Source organism: Galleria mellonella, unplaced genomic scaffold, assembly GCF_026898425.1.
Source record: "Galleria mellonella isolate WM207_F2 unplaced genomic scaffold, CSIRO_AGI_GalMel_v1 utg38, whole genome shotgun sequence".
Classification (NCBI taxonomy): domain Eukaryota; kingdom Metazoa; phylum Arthropoda; class Insecta; order Lepidoptera; family Pyralidae; genus Galleria; species Galleria mellonella.
Window position 1 is genome coordinate 373496 of NW_026442090.1, and position 26658 is coordinate 400153.

Below are 26658 nucleotides of genomic sequence, written 5' to 3' on the forward strand. Positions count from 1 at the left end.
CGCTTGACAAGCGGTTTGGAAACTGGAAAAACAAGTTACAATGATCAATTAACGTTTATTGTCAAATCCATATAATAAATATCCATTAATTATAGCTCGAAATGTATTTAAAGATTTCTTGTAAAAGGCTTTCATTCTCAGGAATTGCGGTTACATAAACACAATAGGCGGCACAGTATAGACAGATACCTATATTATTCATATACAAGGCTACCATCCTACGGTCTAATTAAGCTTGTTCAGCAGAAAATTAATTAAATCCTTTGAAAGGCATTGGTGAATTTCTAAATTGCATTTCGCAAACGCGGACGATATCGGAGTTGTGCCTTTTTAATGAGATTCTATTATTTACGGGCTTTTACTTTTTATAATATCATTTATAATAATATTATTTATTTATTTATGCGTATATATGTATGTATGTATATATATATTTGTATATGTATGTGTATGTATATATATGTATATATTTGGATGTATGTGTTTATTTATGTATGTGTATATGACTATGCTGTCACAGATATTATTTTTTACAGATCTGTTTCTTCTAATGCGCCACCCACCTACTTATGCTTTAATTCCTTCTACCCAAAGGTTGTTTGGAAGAGATTGCTTAGCAATAAGACCGCCTTTTGTACTACACTATACGTATTGAAAATTGTTCATCAAATCCTGTTATGTTGGTGCAATAAAGTGTTAAATAAATAAATAAATAAATAAATGATATAGACGACGTGCTGAAGAGGGGCCAAATTAAAAGTACCCGTAACCTTCGAGCATGTATCAAAAGATTGATGAATGTGGAGGAAGCGAAAGAGGTCAGTTTGAATCATAACATTTGGCGTTCCATTATTTCTGCCTACCCTAATAAGAGACAGACGTGACAGATATGTATGTATGTTACATGTTGGCTATGGTAACCGCTTACCATCAGGTGGACTGTATGCTTGTTTACCATCTCAGTGGTATGTAAAAAAAAATTGAAATATATCAGTATTCATCATTATTAAAAATGTGGCTGTGTTTCGTTTTGAAGAGTGGGATATGGCGTGAATTTACAGGGTACAGAGGAATAACATCTGAGTCCTCAGGAATGGCAACGCATGGGGGGTATCATGGGCGAAACAGTATACTCTATTATGTCCATGGTACTGCTCATGTCTATAGTTACTGCTTTCCATCAGGTGGGCCGACAGCTTGTTTGCCATTCTAAGTTGTATAAAAAAAAATAGTACAAAATTCTGACGAATGTATTTGAAAGAACAATATAACTAATACATAATAAGCAAAATTGATTCTAATTCACATTAAAAACATTGCTTGTACCGATAAAAAGGTGTGTTTTGTTTTAATTTAAAAAAAAAGTGTCAAAACTTGTCAGTGAAACGTCAATTTAGCTAACACGGTTTTGTCACTCGATATACTAATCTACATAACCTAACTCTCTTATTCATAAAACCTTCAAATCTTATACACTTATTTTATCTATTGAACTGTTTTATCTGTTTCGTTTATACTACATACTCAATTAACTGAAAATCAGACTGACTTAGTTTTTTTGCCTTTCCCATTGTGGATAAATTAATAATACTACTACTTAATTTCTAATTTGATAAAAAGCTACAAAACAGCATTATGTTAAAACAGGTTTATAAAAGGTTTTAGTTTATATGAGGTATTTTTTATGGGTGATAATGATGAATGGTAACCCCGCCTGCATTATCGGTATACGCTGGCGAGACACCAGTGGTAGATGACAGATGAAGATGAAGGCAGGTCAAACGGCCCATCGTGAAGAATTCAGCAAGAATTAACCACGATGGTTTCCGGGGTACCTACGTGAAGGTCGAGGTATATTGCTAGCAATGGGGCTGTTTTATTTTTTGGGGAAAATAGCATAGTATCCCTGCTATGCATGGTATCCCCGCCTGCACTATCGGTATACACTAGCGGGGTACCAGTAAGCGGTGATAGGTGAGGATGAAAAGGCAGGTCAGTTAGCCCATTGTGATGAATTCAATGATAAATTTGTCACGATAATTTCCAGAGGGAACCGCGTGGAGGTCGATTTGATAGGGTATATTGCTAGCAATGGGGCTGTTAGAACCCATTACTAACAATCCCTTTCTCCCCTGAATAAAGAGTTAAAGCTCTTTGGATATACTCGGTGAAATTAGACACGTCCTATGTACGTTTATCACAAAGGCAACTGTTAACAAATGCCTACGACTTCTTCATTACAAATTATAGCCATGACTATATTTATATTATCTTACTCTTTAAATTGAAACACGGCTATGTAATTTGTATATAAATGGTGAAAAAAAAAACAATCTAAATACTAGACCTAACTTAGATATACCTACATTCGAATTATTTATGTACTAAAAGGAAAAGTTAACAAACTACCTTTCTGAATAAAAAATATCTTATTATAGCTTTACACGCAAGAGGTAGTCAAACAAACTGTGTATGCTCACCATTGGACGCCTCTCAAGTATATGTTTGCACTGTCCTAATGGCCATAATGGCGTCTAGTCTCTTGAATATTGTATGACATTCCCGCCAAAACTCTTCGGCCATCTTGGATTTCAAGATGTTCATAAATATCTATTTAATCGGTGAAGTGTTTGCGTTAACAGTATTTTTTTTTTAATTAAAAGAAAATCAGGCGCCTGACATTACTTTTAAATTAATAAAAAATTGTATAAATAATATTGTTATTGAGAAGTTATATCATCATCATGCTCTTAACCGTCCATAGCTGAACATAAGCCTTCCCATAAGGGAAGTTTTGCCAGTAGTTGCCACGCTTAGCAAGCGAATTGGCAACCATAGTTAGGAGAAATATTTTAAGAGAAACGCTGCTCCCCATCCCTCGCCTCCGAGAAGTTATATAGTCGTTTATTATTCCATCGAATTGACATTATAATTTTTCATTTTGTTCTACCACAAAATTTAATTCCCTTAAGGTATTTTCTTTATATTCTTCTATAAATTTTTGTTACGCTCAAAAATAAATACACCCTTAGTAAACGAACAACTAGAGATATTTAAATGGAATGGAATATTTTTTCATAGTTTTATTTTTTATATATTTATATAACATTTTATATAACATTGGCCATGTAGTCCCAGCATAGAATAGGCCACCCCTTTTTTTCACGTTGATGTCGTAAGAGACGACTAAACTTAGAAGATGATTAAAGCCTGACTGCGGTTGCCAATCCGCCTGCCAAGCATGGCAACTACTGGCAAAACCCTCCCAAGGGGGAGGCTTATGTTCAGCAGTGGTCAGTTAAAAGCTGATATGATAATGATGATAATTTTTTTTTTGTATTTTCTTTTTTATATGTCCTTACGTGAATCACATACTATTGCAAACTGTTTTTACATGAATTACTCACACTGTGCACATAATATAATTGAATTGTAACCTAGCTGTATCACAAATGTAAGTGTTATTTATGTATTTTTTATGATCATCGTCTGTTTTATGCGTCTAATAAATAAAACAAAAAAAAATAAGTAATAAAAAACATATTTCTTTAAAATAAGAACTAGGTATTTATAATCAAATAAATTACTATATGTTTATATGTAAATGATATGTACATACAGAGATATGTGCTATATAGCACATATCTCTGTATGTACATATTATTAGACATAAATACGTTTAAACACTTTATTTCTTTAAAATTAAAATAAAGTATTTAAACAAATAAATAAAGAAAACCTAAACATAACACAACGCCATGATTTCCAAACTAAACAGAAAGTGCACTAAGAATGATGCTGATAAACATACTTAAATGCATGTTTAGATTATTTATTCCACTCCTTACCAAATCGAATAAAAATCGAAGAAACAAAAAACAAACAAAACATTTCACTATACATATATCAGTCCTTCGAGCCCGATTGTTTCTGATTCCTCACAGGCTCTACATATTTGGCTTACGGATAAGCTCATCTCGTGAGAGAATGTGCTCTGCAGCACGATGTCAAGGTTATATTGTAACGTACGTTACTGCTACTCTAGACGTCGTGAAATAAAAACATTACGAGCACAGAAAAATAAATATAAAAAAAAAAGAAAACATAATAATCAAACTTGACGACGGTAGCACTCAAAGCCAGTTTTACATGAAGGAGCCTATTTCCAACGGGTTATAAAGTACTTTAATAAAACATTCCACACCTTGAATACAGAGCGTAGATATAAGCAAAAATACTTGGTAAGATAAATGAAAAGCAGGGTTTTGAATACAGCTGAAGACATTCCACGCCCGTGCCCCGAGGAAAAATGTTGTTCCCGATAGCGCCTGTTAAGCGAACCGGCATTTTAGCTATTCGAGGCGAAAATACCGGAATTCCGGTATTATAAAACGTGGAGGAATCTGAATTGAGCGTGCACGTAATGGGAATTGTTAATGCCACCAAATGGACCGGATAAATTGGGTCTCGCGGTGACCATGTGGTCGCATGGCGTAACATATTACTTAAGGGCCGTTCAGATTATTCGATCTGTCGCGCACTAGAAGTGTAAGTGTGTGAAATAATAGAACAATATATAGAATTAAAAGGCGAGAGGAGCATTTACTTATTTTAAAATCAAACTGATGTTTTGGTTTATTAAAAAGGACATTTATAATTATGATGAAATGCTAGTTAGCTTTTTGCCCTCTAACTTTTACACGTGGATTTTAAAAGTAAAAAAAAAAACAATGAAATAGACTACTTCTAGATGGTCTATCAAAATAAAACATACACTATAATTTTATTTACACCTTCAGGAAAAGAACTGTGGAAACCGCATCCAATTTGGTACAGTAGTTTTAGACGAACAGGCAGACAAAAATTTCTAAAAATGATCATTTTGGCTTCTGTTAGCATTCTTATTAAGAGTTTTCATACCATTTTGCTTAAACATCTCCCATGTACAGATATCGTTTATTTACAATTTTATTTTAATAATAAGATATTTTAATAAGTTACTTGTCCTCTTTGTTATTATCTAATAGGTATAAGATTTATATTAAATTCAAACGCAATTTTTACTTACATTGTATGTGAATAAATGATAAATTGGTTAATTAATTGATTGACTTACATACATATATAGTCGAATTACATTACCCTAATTTCTTCCTCAATAGGATAATAATAATGTAAAATATAAAATGTATTTTCTAATAATAAATATTAGAAACCTAGGAATAAGGAACCACCAATAAGGAGTCTATTCATTGCAGCAATTTACTACAATTGCTGTAATGATTAAATTTCTTATTGATAGCCATTGTTTTTTCCAACAGCAACAATTAATTACTACCTCTCGTGTGTGTATCACCCTCAATTATCAAGAATTTTCATTTAAATAATGCTAATGAACGTATCTTGTCACCAGAACATAATAATGCCGCACCAATGGTTGGAGGGCAATTTGCCGGTGGCGGCCAAGTGTGACGTGTGCGATAAGACGTGCGGCTCTGTGCTTAGGTGAGTAACGACCCTTAACTCTCTCGTCTCTAGACCTATTCTGTACTTAGGTAAGTAACGATCCTTAACTCACTCGTTTCGAGACCTATTCTGTGCTTAGGTGAGAGTCAACCCTTAACTTACTCCTTTAGAGACCTATTCTGTGCTTAGGTGAGTATCAACCCTTAACTCAATCGTTTAGAGACCTATCCTGTACTTAGGTGAGTATCAACCCTTAACTCATTCGTTTAGAGACCTATTCTGTACTTAGGTGAGTAGCAACCCTTAACTCAATCGTTTAGAGACCTATCCAGTACTTAGGTGAGTATCAACCCTTAACTCAATCGTTTAGAGACCTATCCTGTACTTAGGTGAGTATCAACCCTTAACTCAATCGTTTAGAGACCTATCCTGTACTTAGGTGAGTATCAACCCTTAACTCAATCGTTTAGAGACCTATCCTGTACTTAGGTGAGTATCAACCCTTAACTCAATCGTTTAGAGACCTATCCTGTACTTAGGTGAGTATCAACCCTTAACTCAATCCTTTAGAGACCTATCCTGTACTTAGGTGAGTATCAACCCTTAACTCATTCGTTTAGAGACCTATTCTGTACTTAGGTGAGTAGCAACCCTTAACTCAATCGTTTAGAGACCTATCCAGTACTTAGGTGAGTATCAACCCTTAACTCAATCGTTTAGAGACCTATCCTGTACTTAGGTGAGTATCAACCCTTAACTCAATCGTTTAGAGACCTATCCTGTACTTAGGTGAGTATCAACCCTTAACTCAATCGTTTAGAGACCTATCCTGTACTTAGGTGAGTATCAACCCTTAACTCAATCGTTTAGAGACCTATCCTGTACTTAGGTGAGTATCAACCCTTAACTCAATCCTTTAGAGACCTATTCTGTACTTAGGTGAGTAGCAACCCTTAACTCACACGTTTATAAACCTATTCTGTACTTAGGTAAGTATCAACTCTTAACTCACTCGTTTAGAAACCTATTCTGTACTTAGGTGAGTATCAACCCTTAACTCACACGTTTATAAACCTATTCTGTACTTAGGTGAGTAGCAACCCTTAACTCACTCGTCTGCAGACCTATTCTGTACTTAGGCAAGTATCAACACTTAACTCACTCGTTTCGAGACCTATTCTGTGCTTAGGTAATAACGACCCTTAACTCTCTCGGCTCCAGACTTATTCTATACTTAGATAGGTAATGACCCTTAACTCACTCGTTTCGAGACCTATTCAGTGCTTAGATGGGTAATTACCCTTATCTTCTTCGTTTCTAGACCTATTCTATGCATAGGTGTGTAACGACCCTTAACTTACTCGTCTCCAGACATACGACATACTCAAATGAATAACGACCTTTAAATCTCTCATCTCTACAGCGACGCAGACAGCGAACCAGTATGTTTTATCGTTTTAATAAATCTTATGTTTATATTCTTTATTGCACTTGTAAATTACAAACATTTATTATTATTATTGTAACATATATGACAGTTATAAATATGTAAATATTTTGTATGTTCATTCACATTAGAACTCGAAGCATGTAGCTACTTTATTAGATTTTTTTTAATTATGAAAACAGATTGTAATATAATAATGTCGCCTGCGCTAGCGTTATACGCGGCGGATTACCAGTGAGGGACGATACAGTGAGGATGAATACAGTCCAGTTGGCTCATTGCATCGTGACCATAGATACACTGGTATATAGACAGCTAATGGCTATGACTTGACGCTTATGTAAGAGCGAATTGACCAAACTTTTCAGACACACATGCCAGCTACTTTCCGCGAAGGTCGTCGAAGAAACTCCGCAACATTTTCAAAATACGTGTCATTTCTGTGAAACTGCTTAAACTTGTTTCCATACAAAATTTTTTAAAACACAAGGAATTCCATATCATCGACAAATTCAAAATCTTATTCTAGTTTCTATTTTTAATTAAATTTTATAAATATTATATTTAAATGTCAAAGTTGTTCTAGTATCGAGCTTAGTGATTTATCGATATATAAATTCGAGTCCCGTGTGGTCCCGGCATAGAATACCCCTTTCTCGTGGGTATCATAAAAGGCGACTAAGGAAATACGAGAGATGGGCAGCTTCTTCAAACATCTCCAAAACTTAACTGCAATTATCAACCCGCCTGCCAAGTGTGGCAACTACTGGCAAATCCCAAAGAGACAGCAGTGGACAATTGAAAGCTAATATGATGATGATGAAATTCAAGTCAGATTGTTTCTATATTAAAATCTGTCTAAACTTGAGTTCAAAGCTAAGCTAGACTATATAATACTAATACAAAAATATATATTTTGAAAAGATAATGAAGAATCCTATTGATAAGTATTTTATAGTCATTACAAGTGCGCGGGCGATTTTACCCAATGTATACAGATATCGAGTTGTAGATTAATATCGATGCTATCTAATCTCTAGATTGAAGGCTTGTGTCAAGTTGACATCTGTCACATGTCAATGATGACAGATGTCAATGATGATAAGCGGCGACATTCGGGCCCCATATAAAATGCTCGACATGTCCATCTTGTATGTTTAAATAATATATAATCGTGGTATATCCATCAGGAGGAAACAACAAAGATGTAAAAGAATTAACCTAAAATTCGATGTAACAGTGCTGAATTTACCAATAGGCCGTAAAGCCGCGACCAATGAACGGCAATTTCATTCAATTTCAACGGCGACCGGAAACGGAATTCCTGTTTCGTTTTATACTTTTACTATTCATTCGCCCGTTTACTTTGCGATACCTACCTTACCTAGCCATACATAAACACCTAGGTAAATTTATACAAGTGAAAGCCTCTCCGCTTCCTTCCTAGAAGGGCGCCGGAACGTGAAGTAGTTCTATACTTTAGAGAAATATCAATTTACTACTAATAGGGTATATTGCTCGTTACAGACCCTCTAGACCTCGACAACAATGCGTTTATAATCTATACATATAAAATCGTCTGTCCTGACTGACTCAACATACAACCAAAACAATTAAGTCTATAAAACTGAAATTTAAAACACAGGATTATTTTAGAACGCTAAGAAAGGATTTTTGGAAATTTCAACTTAAGAAGCATGACACCCTACGTGCGAAGCCCCGAAGAACAGCTTGTAAAAAAAAATGATACCTGATGTTCATATTTTATCTTTTTTTTTAAATATGTTTTCGACAATTATTTCGACTTCATTCGAAAATCTTCAGAGGGCATTTAGCGCTTTGCGTCCTTTAAAAAAGACTTCCGGATGAAAAATTAACGTAAGTTTTAAAAATAATATAATTTTACGATTTTACCAGTTTTAATTTAATGTCATAACAATCAATGTTTAATATAGTATTATACTTTTTCTTTCATCACCAGATTTTCTTTATTAAATGATTCCACACATTGGATTATTCGATATCTTCCAGGATTTCGTGATATCCCAAGATATTTCGTGAAATCCCTAATACTCACATTTCCCTGCGACATATATATGTGGTTAAAAATGATACTGTTAATCTTTGAACAGTAATATCCGCGGAAAAACGCGCGTATATCCGGGATTATCCGGGAGTGATATTGTAAGGAATACGACGCGTGTCAGTAATTCAGTATATATACCAATATTATATATATATATATATATATATATAAAATTCTCGTGTCGCGGTGTTTGTTACCAAACTCCTCCGAATCAACTTTACCGATTTTTATAAAATTTTGTGTGCATATTGGGTAGGTCTGAGAATCGGCCAACATCTATTTTTCATACCCTTCAGTCATAAGGGTGACCTACCCCTAAATATTTTATTTTTTGACAACTTTTTATTATTTTTGTTTTGTTATGATTTAGCGTTGAAAAATACATATAAATTCAAATTTTCAAGCTTTTACGATCAATCCCTGTTTTTTAATCGCGATTTTTATATGCCACAATAGGGTTGCAAGATGGCAATAGTTGTCGAAATAATGTAAATGGTAAAACGTTTGCCGAGTCAACATATATATATATACTTGGTGAAATTCCAAATTCAAGTACCAAGAATATTCAATATGAACAGACCATTTCCCCCTTATTCATAAAAACTAAAACGTCCTAACCTATTTTTTTAACTATAAGATTATTATGTTACATTTTGATAAATAATCATATTTATACAGGCGAGTGTACCCAGTGGGGTGGATGTAACCAGGGGGGTGACAGGAAAACAGCTGCCCCCTCCCCTGAATATTGTGTACCTTACTATTATATTATATGCCTTATTATTATTCGTTAACTTTTGAAAAAAAACCACAGTCGCCACAAATCTGATTTGTCCCCCTTGGATCAGAAGCTGAGTACGCCCATGAATGCATGAACCTTTCCAAATTCATTCATTAAAAGGCTTACACAAAGAGAAATTTTATCCAAAGACAAATTGTCCATTGTCTACACAGGTAATAATGGTCGTAATCAAGGGATTAGATGGATATTCGAGCGCAGAGTCGTATTGTGGGACGCGGTAGCTTTCATCTTCGCAATCAGACTTAAATCTTTAACCATTAGTTTTTTTTTTTTTATACAACTTAGAATGGCAAGCAAGCTGACGGCCCACCTGATGGAAAGTGGTAACCGTCGCCTATAGACATGAGAAGTACCATGAACATAACAGAGTATACTATTTTGTATTGAATTATTATTATTAATTAATTTAGTATATTTTCGTATTTACGTATCCTCGTTGTATATGTTATATAATTTGTGAAATACACACATGTATGTATATACATACAATTTTTAATATTTTTCTCTGCATAATTTTTTGTTTTTCTAAAGGTGAAGGTTTTGCGAGAGAATGCGTTATAGCACTAAGTCCGCCTTTTGTACCAAAAATTGCATCATTAAAACTGAATCTTAAGTCCTTATCCTTAAACCTTTACCATGTTCGATTTTAATAACTTCGAGGTACCATTCTTATGTTGTATCCGCCGTTAACTGTCCACTGCTGAACATAGGCCTCCCCCATAAGGGGGGTTTTACCAGTAGTTGCCACGCTTGGCAGGCGGGTTGGCGACCGCAGTTGGGCTTTAGGAGCAGTTAATAATTAATATAAACTCGGAAATGTTCTTAAAATTGTGTTGTTTGTGGTAACCCTAACAGGGTTTTTTACACCTACCTTATTACAAAGACTTACACAAATTCCCATACAATTATCCTTCGTCATACACCGAACTCAATGTTACAATAAACGCCAAAAATGTCCTTCCTTTATGTGACACATCTATTCAAGGTTATCCATTGATATACAATAAAAAAAAGAAAAGATTCACAGTTCCATACATTTACACTTAAAACTGTCCCGAATGTTGAATTTTTTTTTATATATATATAACAGAATGGCAAACAAGCTGACGGCCTACCTGATGGAAAGTAGTAACCGTCGCCTATAGACATAAGCAGTAGTACCATGGACATAACAGAGTATACTGTTTCACCAATGATACCCCTTGCGTTGCCTTTCTAAGAACTCAGGTGTTATTTCTCTATACCTAGTAAATTCACGCCATATCCCACCCTTCAAACCGAAACACAGCCATGCAAACACAACTACTTTACGGTTGAAACACGAATGGGGCAGAGGTACTCAAGCAATCGACTTTTGTACAAAGTCTCCCTCTGGTGTATTTATCATAGGACAAGACATACAATAAATGGAATCGAACATTTAACCATAAATACGAATAAATAACTACATATATGACCGTCTTTTTAAATAATATTCTTACAAATATTGAGTAAATGTTAAGAATATTTCGACACATTTGACTACAAACGTCACAAATGTTTAGAAACCTACTACTGTTAATCATTTAATATTTATAAACCTACTAATATTAAAGTGAAAGTGAGTTTGTTTGTTGGTTACCTTAATGATTTAACCAATAACTATAAAATTTGTTATACACATACTATATGGGATGAAGAAGGACATAGGTTACTTTTTATCCCGGTTAGTAAACATATCCTGATCACGTGGATAAAATCACAGGTATAGCTTAAATAGCTTGTAATAAAATAATTTAAAATTGTGTTACACAAAAAACAGACTTCAATTGTGACAAAACTAATTATTTTGACTTCAAGACAAAACTAAGGAATCGATTTTGATAAAATTTTTATACGACCAATCTGTCAGTATACTGACAGAAAAAAAAAGGAATTTTTCAAGACGATTTATAAATGACGTAGTTATGAGGCAACAAACATAAAATAGAAAAACTCTTTTTTGAAGTCGAGTGGTTTATTTAATTCACTGGTTGTATATCTTGCATTCTTTTTATATCTATGTGCGTGCTGGACTTATAAAATCTTTTCTTGCGAATGAATAGGCATTGTTAGTCCAGTCTTGGAGCATTATATGAATTTAATTCATGCCTAGTTATATATAACTGATGTCTATTCACGGCTCAGTACTATACTTATTCAATTAAGACTCAACGTATTTATTAATATGTCTCCGAAGCAATTTATGAATATATATTAAATAGATTTTTCTATTCAACTTTCGAAATTAATAGAAAAATAATTTAAATTAAATATGTTAATACATATTGTATTACTGTAATATTAAAAAAAATATTAAATATTTTACAGATAAAATACTTTATGATTCCGAAATATATTACGAGCTTCCTTTCAATTTTTTTTTTTTTTTTAATTTAATATTGGCAAAATTTATACAAGGCAAATACAAAAACGAACCCTATTGATTACAAAAAATCAAAATCCATCCGGAATTTACAAAGAAATCTCATAACATGCAGACGAATTGAGAATTTGCATAATAATTGCTAAAAAAAATGGCTATTTACAATACTAGTGATCCGGCCTGACTTCGCACGGATAGATAGAAATTTCTAAAATAATATTAATTCTATGTAATTCACTAATAATGTAGCTTTCCATATAAGTGAAATAATTTTTAAAATCGATTGAGTATTCTTGAGTTTATCCATTACAAATATAAAAATTTTTCATCTTTATAATACAGACGTATAATCTGTTTCTTTTATAATTATCTACATGGCAAGTTTAAAAGACTTAATCATTATTTCTTTGCGGCGGCGTGATAGCAGCGTGATAATACTAGGGTGATAGGGTACGATTGATGGTAAAAAGATAGGGGGGTGCGAAAATGGAAACTGTAGATTTGACAATGGAAACCAGCAAAAACGCGCTAAAATTCGAGACTGTTTTTCAAGTATAGAATTTGAGTACTGAAAGTATGAAGGGACCTTAAGCACGGTACAAAATTTTTTTACATAAGTGCTCAAAAAAGGTCAAGTGAAGTGTCTATGTATTCGGGACGGAGTGAAAAGCAGGAGAACAATACAAGAACAATTCCAAAACAGATAGGTAGGGAGAAAAGTTATAGAAAATAGCGAAAATTAGGTAAGAAAATTAGGTAGAAATCGGCCGGCTCATTGACTCTCCTAAAATACGTCTTGGCACAAAGATGGCTAGTTCATCCTTCATACTCATGAACTAATTACAGATGCCTTAGCGGCTCATGATTAAGGGTCTCAGATGGCCCGAAAACTAGTCCAGTATTCTCGAATAAAATACACGGAACCAGTTTTTCTTACAGTTTATTTACAAGTAAATAGATACTCGATCCAGAACCGATTCCTGAATTATTGAACAGGATACCCGTCTCTAGACAATCTTGTAAACTATATTAAAAATGTACACGTTTTGTGTACATAAATACAAATGGAGGTGTTTCATTTTAACGATCAGTGAACGGAACGATGCTCTCAGGCTTTCACCAGTAACAGACAGGCGTTACTTATCAAATATTCGAATGAATTATATAAATTACAGTCCAGAGGGAGACTTTGTAACTGAGCTCTATGCATGGGTGTTTCTATCTTCATTTATCGCACGAAATAGATATGTTTTTGTATTTCTACGAGCTAGGTAACTATTATTATTTAGCCCAAATGGTTTCGCTACAGAACAAGGGTCTCTCCTTTGTCTTTCTAGTGGGCAATAAGATGTAACTATTCTAAAGAGGGGGAAGGAATTGTTAGTTATGAGGAGATTAGTCCCCACTACTATCAATGTACCATATCAGGTCGACCTCCACGCGGTTCCTCCTGGAAAGCATCGTGACTAATTTATCATTGAATTCGTCACGATAGGCTAACTGAATTGCCTTTTAATTCTCACCAATCATCCCTCACTGGAGCCCCGCCAGTGTATACCGATAGCGCAGGTGGGGTATCATTCCATGTTCATCCATTAAAAAAACTATCCTAGAGAGTCTCCTGTCCCATTGCTAGCAATATGTCCTGTCAGGTCGACCGCCACACAGTGTTCTCTAGAAGCCAACGTAGTTAATTTGTTAGACTAGAATAGAAATATATATTTTTTTAAATTGGCATTTTGTTATAATTCTACTACTGGGTTCGAAATGTTGTCATCTGCTGAGATAAAACCGCAAGTAACTCTACAAATACTTTTTTTCAATTTATTTATGTACAAGATAATCTTACATTTGCATTTTTTTTATACAACTTAGAATGGCAAACAAGCTGACGGTCCACTTGATAGAAAGTGGTAACCGGCGCCTATAGACATGAGCAGTACCATGGACATAACAGAGTATACTGTTTCGCCCATGATACCCCCCATGCGTTGCCATTTCTGAGGACTCAGGTGTTATTCCTCTGTACTCAGTAAATTCACGCCATATCTCACCCTTCAAACCGAAACACAGCCATGTAAACACAGCTGCTTCATGGTAGAAACACGAACGGGACAGAGGTACCCAAGCAATCGAGTTTTGTACAAAGTTTCCCTCTGCATGGTACTATAACTGCTTTGACGTCCGTGTGGTCCCGACATAAATTAGGCCACCCCTTCCTTTCCCGTGGATGTTGTAAGAGGCGACTAAGGGAGGGCGAGGGATGGGCAGCAGCGTCCCTGTTGAAACGTCTCTAAAGCGTAACTGCGGTTGCCAATCAGCCTGGTGTGGCAACTACTGGAAAAATTCCCCAACGGGGAGGCTTATGTTTAGTAGTGGACCATTAAGGGCTAATATGATGACGATGATGATTTCTGTGTTGATGATGTGTTAGATTTTTTTTTATACCACTGAGGTGGCAAACAAGCATACGGCCCACCTGATGGTAAGCGGTTACCGTAGCCTATGAACACCTGCAATACCAGAGGTATTACGCGCGCCTTGCCGACCCTGAAGAAACCTCTTTACCCCCCTTTTGAAGAACTCTTTATTGATGTCCCACCAGTGTATATTGATACTGCAGGCGTAGTTACTGTCCTATAGGAATTGTAAAGTAAGTTTGCTTGTTTAAATAAGATCCTGGGGGTCTACCATCAAATGAAATTCCGAATTTTCGGACCCAATTTTGTGTTTTTGTTCATACCGAAATCGACCAAGTAAATGGAGCTTAACATTTCGTTTGTTATAAATCCTACCTTTATGGTAAGTCCAAAGGAACGGTACTTTAGCTTTTTGAATATTTTATAAACGGTATGTATCATGTAATTTTAACATCAAATTTGTGTTTCGTTTCGGACTCGAAATTTCAGAAAACATTTCAAGGTAGGCCCTCAGGTTTCTATACTCCGTCAAAACAATTTAAGTAATGATTTTTTCGGAATTAGACACATCTGAATGTTCATGGTCGTGCCTCTATTTCGATCACTAAGCGATCGGTAGGATTGTACAGCTAGTTAGAAACTTTTACATTTTTCTTTTAAGGCTTTAAGAAAAAAAAAACATTTTTTTTCTTCTTAAAGCCCTTATTATCATTTAAACGGTATTTTGCACTAGACAGCGTCACGGTTTTCTGTAGGGTTGTTATGTTCTTGAGACAGCGAGCAACTAAGATAAAAGTACTCGACACTTTTGTGAACCACTTACGTACTTGCCGTCAAAACTCAGCAGTTTACAACTAAAAGAGCAATTTAAACACGCGCTTCACGTTTTTGTCGTCGACTGTCAAATTCAGATGCTTTTATTTATATTAGGAAATATTGAAAAAGTCTTTTCTTTCGTTCGCTAAAAGAAAGAATGTAATAACAATAACATTATGAATTTCATACGATAATCTGAACTATATAGACCATAGACAAAAACGACGTCAATCACAGATGTCAACGACAATGACAGAATTAGATATCTCAATACAACCAAGATATATTTTAAGATAGATAGATAAATAATTTATTTGCATTACTTACAGCACACAAACAGCAAAAGACACAAATGCAAAGAAAAAAGATAAAAAAAAAGATACATGTACAAAAAAATAATAAAAAAAAAACAAAAACAAAATCAGAATGCCTAAAATTAGTAACAATTTTTTTTTTCTTCATGCGTGTGCCACAGTAATACAAAATGGCCACAACTCAGCTTTTTGCTTTTTGTTGTGACCAAAGGTGAGCCTCGAAATACCACTAAAAAAATAAAAAAAAAATTGAAAGAAAGAAGAAAGAAAAATATTTCTTAAAGAGTGATTGTATCTAATTAATGATATTATTTAAATGAAAACTTTGTTTAGTGTATGTGTAAATAAATAAAATAAATAAAAAAAATAATTAATATAATTTGATAAATTAATTTTCCACTACAGAGCGTAAAACGGAATTTGAATCAAGATGAACATAAGAAATGAGATTAAAAAATGAAGTCAATACTTCATCATAATCATCATCATCATCATCATATCAGCTATTATCAGTTCACTGTACAACAATACTTACTGTTAGAATACAAATAAGTTGACGGCTCACCTAAAGGTCAAATCTAAAAGTAACTTACGTCAGGAACTTGATAAGGATACACTACATATTATGTTACTGGTATATAATGGAAATGTGTTGCTGTGTGGTTTTGCCATAGAATAGTCCACCCATTCCTTTCCCGTGGGTGTCGTAGGAGGCGACTAAAGGAGGGCGAGGGATGGGCAGCAGCGTCTCTCTTAAAACATCTCTAAAGCCTAAATGCGGTTGTCATTCCGCCTTCCAAGCGTGGCAACTGTAGTGTATTATGTTCACATACTGGCCACTAATAATTTTGTAAATACTGGTCGGTAACAATTTGTTCTATTTATTCTTTCAATGAATAAATTAGTGTTTAACCAACTCGCTTGCGTATCACTACAGCAACTACTAGCAAAACCCCCCCAAGAGGGAGGCTTATGTTCAGCAGTGGACAGTTAAAGGCTGATATGACCAGTGCATAAATACTATAAAAAAATATAAATACAAACTATATATGATTAATGAATATAAAGCAATACATAGCAACACCATACGCGTTATATGTAATATATAATATGTACATCAGTCACATTTGAGCTTGATGCGCATTGTCTAAAGATTATTTGATATTCCAGGCTACAAGACTTCAGATGCGTGTGGTGTCGCAAATGTGTACACGCTGCATGCAAGCCCAACTGGCGAGCAGCGTGCATGCTCGGTCCGGCGCGTGCCTCCGTTGTCCCACCCACTAGACTACACTCCGTCGGCCCAGATGATGCCTGGGTTCCTGATAGGCCACCGAATGCTTCGCCGCTTATTGTTTTCGTTAACTCACGTTCAGGTGAGAACCTAATAGTATGTGCTCAAAGTTATTCTGTAGATATGAAAAGTTTTAGTACAGTAATACCTACTGTCTTTCTCAGTTTTTTTATCTTAGAAAACAAAATATATATCAACGTTTTTCAATGTCACAATGAAGCAACGACCTCATTTACTACCTTTCGTGCGTTGCCACTCCTATGTTAATGAATTACTTAGCTCTTTAACTAAAACAAAATAACTGCTTCTAACGACACAGCTTGAAATTTTATTAATTAAATCAAACTAGATGGACTAAATGATGATAAAACTTATTAAGGATTCGAAATTTGAAAATCTTACCATTTAAGGTGACAACCAAGGCGTGAAATTTCTCCGGCGCTTCAAGCAGCTGCTAAATCCAGCCCAAGTGTTCGAACTGAGCGGCGCGGGACCCAGACTCGGTCTGCGGTTGTTCAGGCACTTTGCGCCACTCAGGGTACTTGTATGCTCCGGAGACGGCTCCGTTGGCTGGGTGCTTCAAGAAGTTGATAAGTTGGATATGCATGTAAGTATATTTTAGCTGTTTTGTCTAAAACTTATTTCAACAGTTTAAACATTTTTAAAGAGATACTACAGCAATTAATCTCTTCATTAACTTTATAAAAAGTGATTACATTCACAAGTTGCCGAAGATCTGAGTATTATGAAGTATTATAATTTTATCTATGGTTATGCCTCTTATTAAAATACCTTAACCTATACCCTGGCTAGAATAGACACCTACTTCTTACATACATACATATCTGTCACGCCTGTCTCCCATTAGGGTAGGCAGAAACAATGGAACGCCAAATGCTTCGATTCAAACAAACCTCTTTCGCTTCTTCCACATTCATCAATCTTTTCATACACCCTCGCCGGTTACGGGTACTTTTAATTTGGCCCTTCTTCAGCACCTACTTCTTATTTATGTAATACTGAATAAGAGTTTAAAGTAGTCTTCTCAGAGTAAGAATTTTAATGAATTTGAGTAACCTTACTAGATCTTAAGTACGACAATCTTGTTCAAGAAGCATCGTTCTCAATCTAAGTAATACTAAATTTTTTTTTTTTATATTTAAATTTCTACTATCCTCTTGTTTCGTCGTTCAATACATATATTTAGTTTAATATTTAAATATCAGAAATATATCTTAAAGCGTCAAGTACAAACGGCTGTGCTACCTCTGGGAACTGGCAATGACCTCGCGAGAGTTTTGGGCTGGGGTGCTTCTTGTGACGATGCAGCGAACCTGCAACAGCTGCTCGAACGTTACGAACGGGCGTCTACCAAAATGCTTGATAGGTGAGTACCATGCTCATAACAACCTGAATAAATAAAGCACTGGAAATGGTAATTTCGGTTGGGTACTAATAAAAGCTAAAGTTTATTAGCTGACTACTAGAAAGTCTCTTCTCGTGGCATATGAATTATATGAAAAGTGTATAATATGTATATATTATAGCAATTTATGCCTTCGAACCAAATTTCTTAAATTGACAAAAATAAATACGTACATACACAATGACTTTCTTATCTCAAGTAAAAGACTCAGACTCTCAATCTGATAAATATAAAAAAAAGTAATGCACTAAAACTATCAAACATCAGGTGGTCAATAATGACCTTCGAGAGAGCGCTAACGGCACCGCCTCCGCCACCAGCACCTCCTGACGTCTTGGAAGAGAGCACACTGCTAAAAAACTTGCAGGACATTATGCAGGTAAATTGACACTTTGAGTAAAATTTCAATAAAAATGCAATAATTTATAGACAAACTAACACAAGTTACATTTTTTATCACAATGTAGCTGTGTGGAAAATGGTTCATAGTTTACAGTTAAATAACTGATGAAAGATCTTTTTATTTATTAAATTTAGAATGGCAAACAAGCTAACAGCCCATCTGATGGAAAGTGAGTACTATCACGTACAGACATGAACAGCACTATTGGCATAACAGAGTATACTGTGACATATATGGTACCCACATTTCATACGTTGCCATTCCTGAGGTGTTATGACTCCGTGCCTTATAATTTACCAGAGGGAGACTTTGTACAAAAGTCGATTGCCTGGGTACCTCTGTCCCATTCGTGTTTCAACCGTGAAGCAGTTGTGTTTGCATGGCTGTGTTTCGGTTTGAAGGGTGGGATATGGCGTGAATTTACTGGGTACAGAGGAATAACATCTGAGTCCTCAAGAATGGCAACGCATGGGGTGTATCATGGGCAAAACAGTATACTCTGTTATGTCCATGGTACTGCTCGTGTCTATAGGCGACGGTTACCACTTTCGATCAGGTGGGCCGTCAGCTTGTTTGCCATTCTAAGTTGTATAAAAAAAAAAAAAATTCACTGCCATATCCCAATCTTCATACCGAAATATAGACATACAAACACAGATGTTTTATAGAAACTATGAACAAATGACTTTTATACAAAATCTTCTTCTGGTAATAATAATCTTATATCTCTAAAAATCAGAATCTGAGATTACAATCAGGGATGTCCTCTTGTTACTCTGATTAAATATGCAAAAAAATTATTGACTTTTCTTAAAATTATGGGAAGAGGCTATTATAACCCATTATGGACATATATTACTCCCATACATTTTTAAAAGACAACTGTAAACCACAATTTTTTTAAGAGTTTTCGAGCTCGTGTTTGAAGAGACGTATTTGTGGCGCAAAAGGATAATCATGCCACATAGTCTGACATTTGTTACGCAATTAAAAAATATCTGAAAGGGTGTATTCAGATTTTTTGGTTGCGTAGCCCTGCATTCAGTAGCAATTCTCTGACAAGAAATCCTTTTTGACGCTGGGTAAACCTGTAGATGAAAGAATGATTAATGTATTGGTTTACTCGTATAATTTCAAGGCGGGGGAGGTAAGCAGCGAGGCATCGTCGTCGCTGCGCGCGGGATGTGCGCGGCTGGCGGCAGCGGGCGAGCGTGCAGGTGGCGGGGCTGCGCGCGCTGCACACCGGCTGCGACGCGCGTTGTCGCTGCTGCTGCATGCGCGCGCGCACCTCGCGCACGACCACGCCACCTGCAAGTAAGTGCTCGACAGAACCAGCAAGAGCCACTAGTGACTGTAGGAGTAAATAAAATGATGTCCCCGCATTGCCTACCTTTTTCACTTACAAATCTTGAACCTATTGTATATTCAATCTGTTTTCAGCTTTTCTATAACTCTGTTTTAAACTAAAACGTTGCTTAGTCTAACGCACCTGCGTTAAAAAGGGAACGACATTTATCACAGCACTTAGCACCACCTAGCGAAGTCTTTTATTTCCTTCAATTAATGTAAGTATTGTGATAAATTATAAAAACTACAGTGTGCTTCTGTTATTAGATCCTGGGAGCCGCTAGAGACGAGCGACAGTGAACCGGAAGCACAGCCTGTAGCTGAAAAAGGCAGTATTGAAAAGACTGAAAAAGTAAGTAAAAGTAAAAGGTAACAAATATTTAAATTAAAAGTTCTTGATTGAAAAAGTCTACATCCCATCAGAATACAAACCCGGAACACTCAGCTAACCAGACCCTATCTTTCAAAAGTCGTTACTTCTGATAACAATCACCCATCGTGTACACTTGTAACATTTGACGTCTAACACACTGTGAAGGATTTTCTGCATTTGTCATTGTCATCAGTCTATTTAATATTTTAGCCCGATATTAATAAGTTTGTCTAAAGCCAGTGATATTTTAGTAATTGTGAAACTGAATAACTGAGAGACCAATCCTCGTTATTTGATACAGATGATTGATCACCTCGAAGTAGGAGAGATAGAATTGGGAATGAATTCTAATCATTCTCAATTTTTACTCTGGTTATAATGATCGATGATGATTCCTTATCGTTTTTGGTCACAGCGACCGCTTTGACACCTCTATTATTAATCAATTGTCTGTATGGAGGGGTTGATGTTGGCGTCGGTATGCTTGGATGTAGCATAGCCAATCTTTTTAATAAAAGTTCTTGCACATAGCGGGCATGCAAACACAACATCGCTGTACTTATAAATATATTGTTGCTAGTTGTCGATTTTTCATCTCTCGTTTCTTTGCGTCCAGTTGAGATGTGACATTTCAAAAGTATTAATTTTCTATTTTGTTAGATTTCTATCTCTACGTAAATAATAAATAAGTCTTAAGTTGGTCTGAGGCTGGTGGTGTAGAGAGATGCGGTGTGCGCAGGAGCAGCTGAACTGGGCGGTGCGCGGGTGCTCGCTGGCGGGCCGCGCCGACAGCGTGCGCCGCGCGCTGCGCTCGCTCGTACGCACGCTTGCGCACGTCTACCCGCAGGTGAGCGACGGGGGGGGGGGACTATTTTAATGGGTAATAATGGAATGGTAACCCCACCCGTGCTATCGGTATACACCGGCGGGGCACCAGTGAAGGATGATAGGATGAAGCAGGTCAGTTAGTGTTAGTTCGTGACGAATTCAATAAGAATTGTTTCCAGGGGGAACCACGTGGAGGTCGACCTAATAGGGCATATTGCTAGGAATATTGCAACAAAGTCAGTATCTCGATCATTTAAAAAGGATTCTATCATTAAGTAAAGTTTTTGGCGTTTTGTATTTCCATTTAAAAGTCTACTATTTTAATACAAACACCCAGAAATCAATGAAAGATTTATAAAAATCTTAGTAAGCAGTTTTAAAACAAGTAATTATACATGAGTAGCGAATTTTAAACTATTACAACTCACAAACCAATAAATTGGTGCATTTAACTTATAGTTAGTAAGCTGAAAAACAAAAGTTTTGCAACTAACCATTGAAATGGTGACACGCCAGGAGGTGGAGTCGATAGACACGTGCACGAGCGGAGCGGATACCAGTACGGGAGCGGAGGCGGGCGCAGAGGCAGTAGCGGGAGCGGGCGGGCTCACAGTAGCGCCCGTAGAACTGTCTGCGCTGCCCGTGCCGCGAGCGTTCGCAGACAGCCGACGATCCTCTGCAGCCTCTGCCGTTTCAGCTACCTCTATGCACCCAGACAAGTAAATAATATATTTTATGTATATTGTTTCAACAGTCGACAAATTCCTTCGACTATTCCAGGAGAGATTATAGTCATAATTATATTTTTTATTATTAGTTTCTCTGAAAAAAACACAGCACATTCACACAGCTCCAAGCCCGAACAGTGTATTTTGTATAAATATAATCACATAATTCCGTGAAGCCCTGGTTCATTGTGAATAGCACTTTATACAGGCTATAATACAGTCTTAAATAATTACTAACAATCGTTCGGATTTGTACCTGTCAAAATCATTTTGGATTATTAATTATACAGTATTGACTGGCTGTCGCAAGTCTTGCTGTCTTTATACACTTTCTTGCCAGTTGTTCTCGACTGAATGTACTTCCTGAACTCATTAAAAATGACTAAAATAGGTGTTTTATCAAACATAATATAAACAAACATATTTTCGATTTTGATTTCTTTCATAGGCTTATGATTTTCTTTGACGCCAACTATATATTCTAATAATGCCAATGTCAGGGTAATCGATAGTAGGAATTACAATCGGAGCTCAACAAGAAATGATATTTTTTATATAAGAAGCTCTAATCTTTAATGTGTGTGTGTTCCTTAACTTAGCATCTCTTTATTATCATATATAGAATTCAGTTCGAAAAAATCCGTGAAAGTAGGTCCAAGTTATATCTGAATAATATGCAACATCCATTTTATCTAACCCCTTAGTTTAGTCGTCGCAAACTTTAGACGTCGAAATCATAAAGCAAATTATTGAACTGATCAAGCAATAGAAATATCTAATAAAAACAATAATTTAATTACAGCATTCCAGATGTAGATGAAGACATAGTGAAATTAATAAGCTCTAATCCTCCAGAACAATTTAATTTGGAGGTTGACAAGCCCGAGCGCAGCAAAACTAGTTCCGCTTCGCCCCAAGACCTACTGTCTCTCTCCAACCTCTCCTCCTGTGATACTAGCTCTTGCAGAAACCTCTTCAGGCCCGACACAGAGCGTGGCACTTATAATAGTAGTAGTCTTACCATACCTAACCTAGTTGTCTCAGATGATAGCGATAAGCGAGATTCGATAATACAGGGAGAAACTTATGAATCGGACCAATTGACTATAATAGACATCGACAGACCTTACACGGACGATGTACACTTCCATGAGATGAGCGTAAGGGACACACCGATTAGCGGAGAGTGCACGCCGGAGCGAAAGCTTTCTAGTGTAGATTTGGAGATAGACGCCATTAGTTCAGACGGGTCCAACATTAGTGACGATTTTAGTTTAATATCGGAAATCATAGATGCCAAACCGGAAGAATTAGAGGAAGCCGGTGGGATAGGCCACATCGACTCCCCCGAAGTATCGGACACGACTTATATGAATTCAGAAACGTTACACGGTGAATCCATCATGGACGATATTAGTTCAATGCTCGGACAAGAAGTACTAATGGCTATGATGGGGAAGAACGGCGACAATGAAACGTATACCGATGATACGACTCTGTTCACTTCAGATACAGTATCAGATATAGCCATGGATAGTAGAAATCCCAGTCTGGAAAAGAATGACAAAGTGAAATACATATCCAAAATGAAGGCAGCTAAAGAGGGCGAAGTGGAAAAATTTGGGTTCGAAAATAGAGTATTCTACATCGAAAACGCAACGAAGGTAGAAGAAAAAATTAAATATTGTAGCTTAGCACACTTCGAAGAAGGCAACGATATTGCTAGAAAATCTTTTAGAAAACAACTTAAAAAGAGTATGAAAAAACGCGTTACTGACGATGGAAGTGTAAAACACCTTTTGCCTAAAACAGCGGAAGAGCCAAGAGACAGTCAATTGCCTGTCTTCAGTAAAGAGTCACCAAAAAATTTGCCTCTTCACAGGGATACTGAAAACCACAGCGATGATAAAGAGGATGTACCATCGTTTCCTCAAGTTAGTGTTGTAGTCGAACCCCCATCTCCATCCCACAGCGACGATAAGAAAAGTTTAAAGAATGGAAGCCGTATGGCATCAGTTTTAAGCGACTTATTCGACCAAGCAACAGATACTCTAAGTGTTTATTCACCAGAGCCTACAATAGGGACAACAAGAGAAAGAAGGCAATCAGATAACCCAAAACTGTTAGGCTCAGATCCTGAATATGGAAAATTTTTAAGTTGTTCTCCAGCAGCAACAAGAAGGATATCATGTGGAAGTCTTTTCAAACCTGGTGAACCTGATAAGTAAGTTAAATAATAAATTCATAAATTTTTATAAGAAATTGAATAATTTCAGTCTCATAGAAAATAGTATAAAATATATGGATAGCATAACAGAGATTCTTTAATATCCATAATAAACCGAAACACAGTGATAAATTTTCATTAGACGTTTCCCAAGAAACATATTAATTTTATGTATATTTGAACAGTTACACCTTATATATAATTTATATACGTAGATGAGGTCATACATTTAAAATAGTTAAAAATAATGTAATTCGCTGTTTTATTACAAACAAAACTATTTTCTTCCAACTAGATTATCAACGTCAGTATCCTCAATATGGGGTGAAGGTGGAGCCATTGGAGTATCAAAATCAGATGCCAACGAAAAAGCTAGAAAACTGCCAATTATCAATCCACTAGTTCAATTACCAGCTTGGCCCCACGTCACTCAGGGCTTCATAAGCCAATGCTTGCTTGCAAATGCGGATGCTTTATGTGCTGCAGTCAGTCCATTGATGGATCCAGACGACACACTTTTAGAAGGATTCTATGAAAGAGCAGTAATGAATAACTATTTTGGTATTGGAATCGATGCGAAAATAACACTTGATTTTCATAATAAGAGGGAAGAACATCCAGAAAAGTGCAGATCAAGAGCCAGGAACTACATGTGGTATGGTGTGCTCGGGTCGAAGGAGTGGGTCAATAGGACTTACAGGTAAAATAATCAATACTCAATTATTTTATTTCCATTATTACATAGCAATTTTTCTCAGAATAATTAATATCCGGTAATGCGAAGGGCGCCATTATACCTAAAATGGTTTGGTAATATTATCCATCTCCATAGGCAACATTATAAAGTAAACTTGCCACTTCTGAGGACTAAGATTTCATAACTTTTTTATGTTATCTTTCAAACTGAAAGACAATGTATATATGTACCTAGTCAGTTTTTTGCTACACGGCAAATATAACTGAGATCTCGCTACTAGTCAGCTAAGCATTCGGAAACAAGCCCTCCTCAATCTACAGCCACTGCCACACACCAAGCCATGCCAGGAGGAGCGCTAAAGCCAAGCCAAGCATACGAGTGAAATCTCTAATATGTTATCAGTCTATGTTGAGACGAGCCCATATTTAATAAAAAAATATATGACGTAGATATCACCATATTTTTTGTGTTTCACAAAACTATTTCATTCTTATGACACATTTAAAAAGACGAGTAATAATACAAAACAAATGTATTCATATCAACCATGTTACGTTCCAGACATCTAGGTCAACGAGTGCAATTAGAATGCGACGGCCAAAGAATACCTTTGCCAGAGCTGCAGGGCATTGTGGTACTGAATATCCCGTCCTTCATGGGTGGCACCAACTTCTGGGGCGGAACCAGGGCTGATGATATTTTTCTCGCTCCTTCGTTTGATGACAGAATACTTGAGGTTAGTCATCTAGATTGCCATACCATATCAGCCGTTAATTGTCCACTGCTGAACATAGGCCTCCCACTATTGGGAAATTATGTTCGGCAAGTAGATTTGCTAGCACAGTTAGGTCTGGGAGATGTTTTAAAAGAGACGCTGCTACCCATCGCTTGACCATTATCTACATTAAATAAATACTAAAACATTGATACATAACGTAATTTCGATACATTTCAAACACGTTTATTTCTTTTTTTTATGCAACTTAGAATGGCAAACAAGCTGACGCCCCATGGACATAACAGAGTATATTGTTTCGCCCATGATACCCCCCCATGCGTTGCCATTCCTGAAGACTCAGGTGTTATTCCTCTGTACCCAGTAAATTCACGCCATACCCCACCCTTCAAACCGAAACACAGCCATGCAAACATAACTGTATTGCAAATTTTGTAGTTGTCAATGGCTTAAGGCCTTTCCTTCTGGTTATGTTCAATAGTCGATTATTGACAGCTCATATACGTGCTCACCGGAAGACTGGCCTATACTTTGGTTCGCGCACGCATTTTCATAGCTGTTCAGCGTGGAAATGCATCAAGTCTCCTAAGTACCCTACCAATTTGCAGTGATTTCATAGATTTTTTTTATCTTTAAGTAATTTTTTAAGGTCTTGTTTTAGATATTTATAGTACGTAAATGTACGGTACATTTGTATATATATATATATATATATATATATATATATATATATATATATATATATATATATATATATATATATATATATATATATATATATATATATATATATATATATATATATAATTATACTATATTATCTTACTAATATATATATATATAT

The 26658-nt window shown here is 35.9% G+C and overlaps 1 protein-coding gene across 2 annotated transcripts in view; it reads left to right on the forward strand.

Moving 5' to 3' along the window:
• The window catches only part of LOC113523077 (diacylglycerol kinase delta), a 216477-nt gene that overhangs the window by 183896 nt on the left and 5923 nt on the right, over window positions 1-26658 (forward strand). For both annotated transcript variants that reach the window (XM_031914019.2, XM_052897909.1), the window contains 12 exons: window positions 5414-5505; window positions 16926-17131; window positions 17460-17656; window positions 18291-18436; window positions 18743-18854; window positions 20017-20192; window positions 20493-20577; window positions 21338-21445; window positions 21943-22145; window positions 22957-24378; window positions 24677-25081; window positions 25640-25814. In XM_031914019.2, the coding sequence (XP_031769879.1) occupies window positions 5414-5505; window positions 16926-17131; window positions 17460-17656; window positions 18291-18436; window positions 18743-18854; window positions 20017-20192; window positions 20493-20577; window positions 21338-21445; window positions 21943-22145; window positions 22957-24378; window positions 24677-25081; window positions 25640-25814 (3327 nt within the window). The remainder of the gene's footprint in view (window positions 1-5413; window positions 5506-16925; window positions 17132-17459; window positions 17657-18290; window positions 18437-18742; window positions 18855-20016; window positions 20193-20492; window positions 20578-21337; window positions 21446-21942; window positions 22146-22956; window positions 24379-24676; window positions 25082-25639; window positions 25815-26658) is intronic.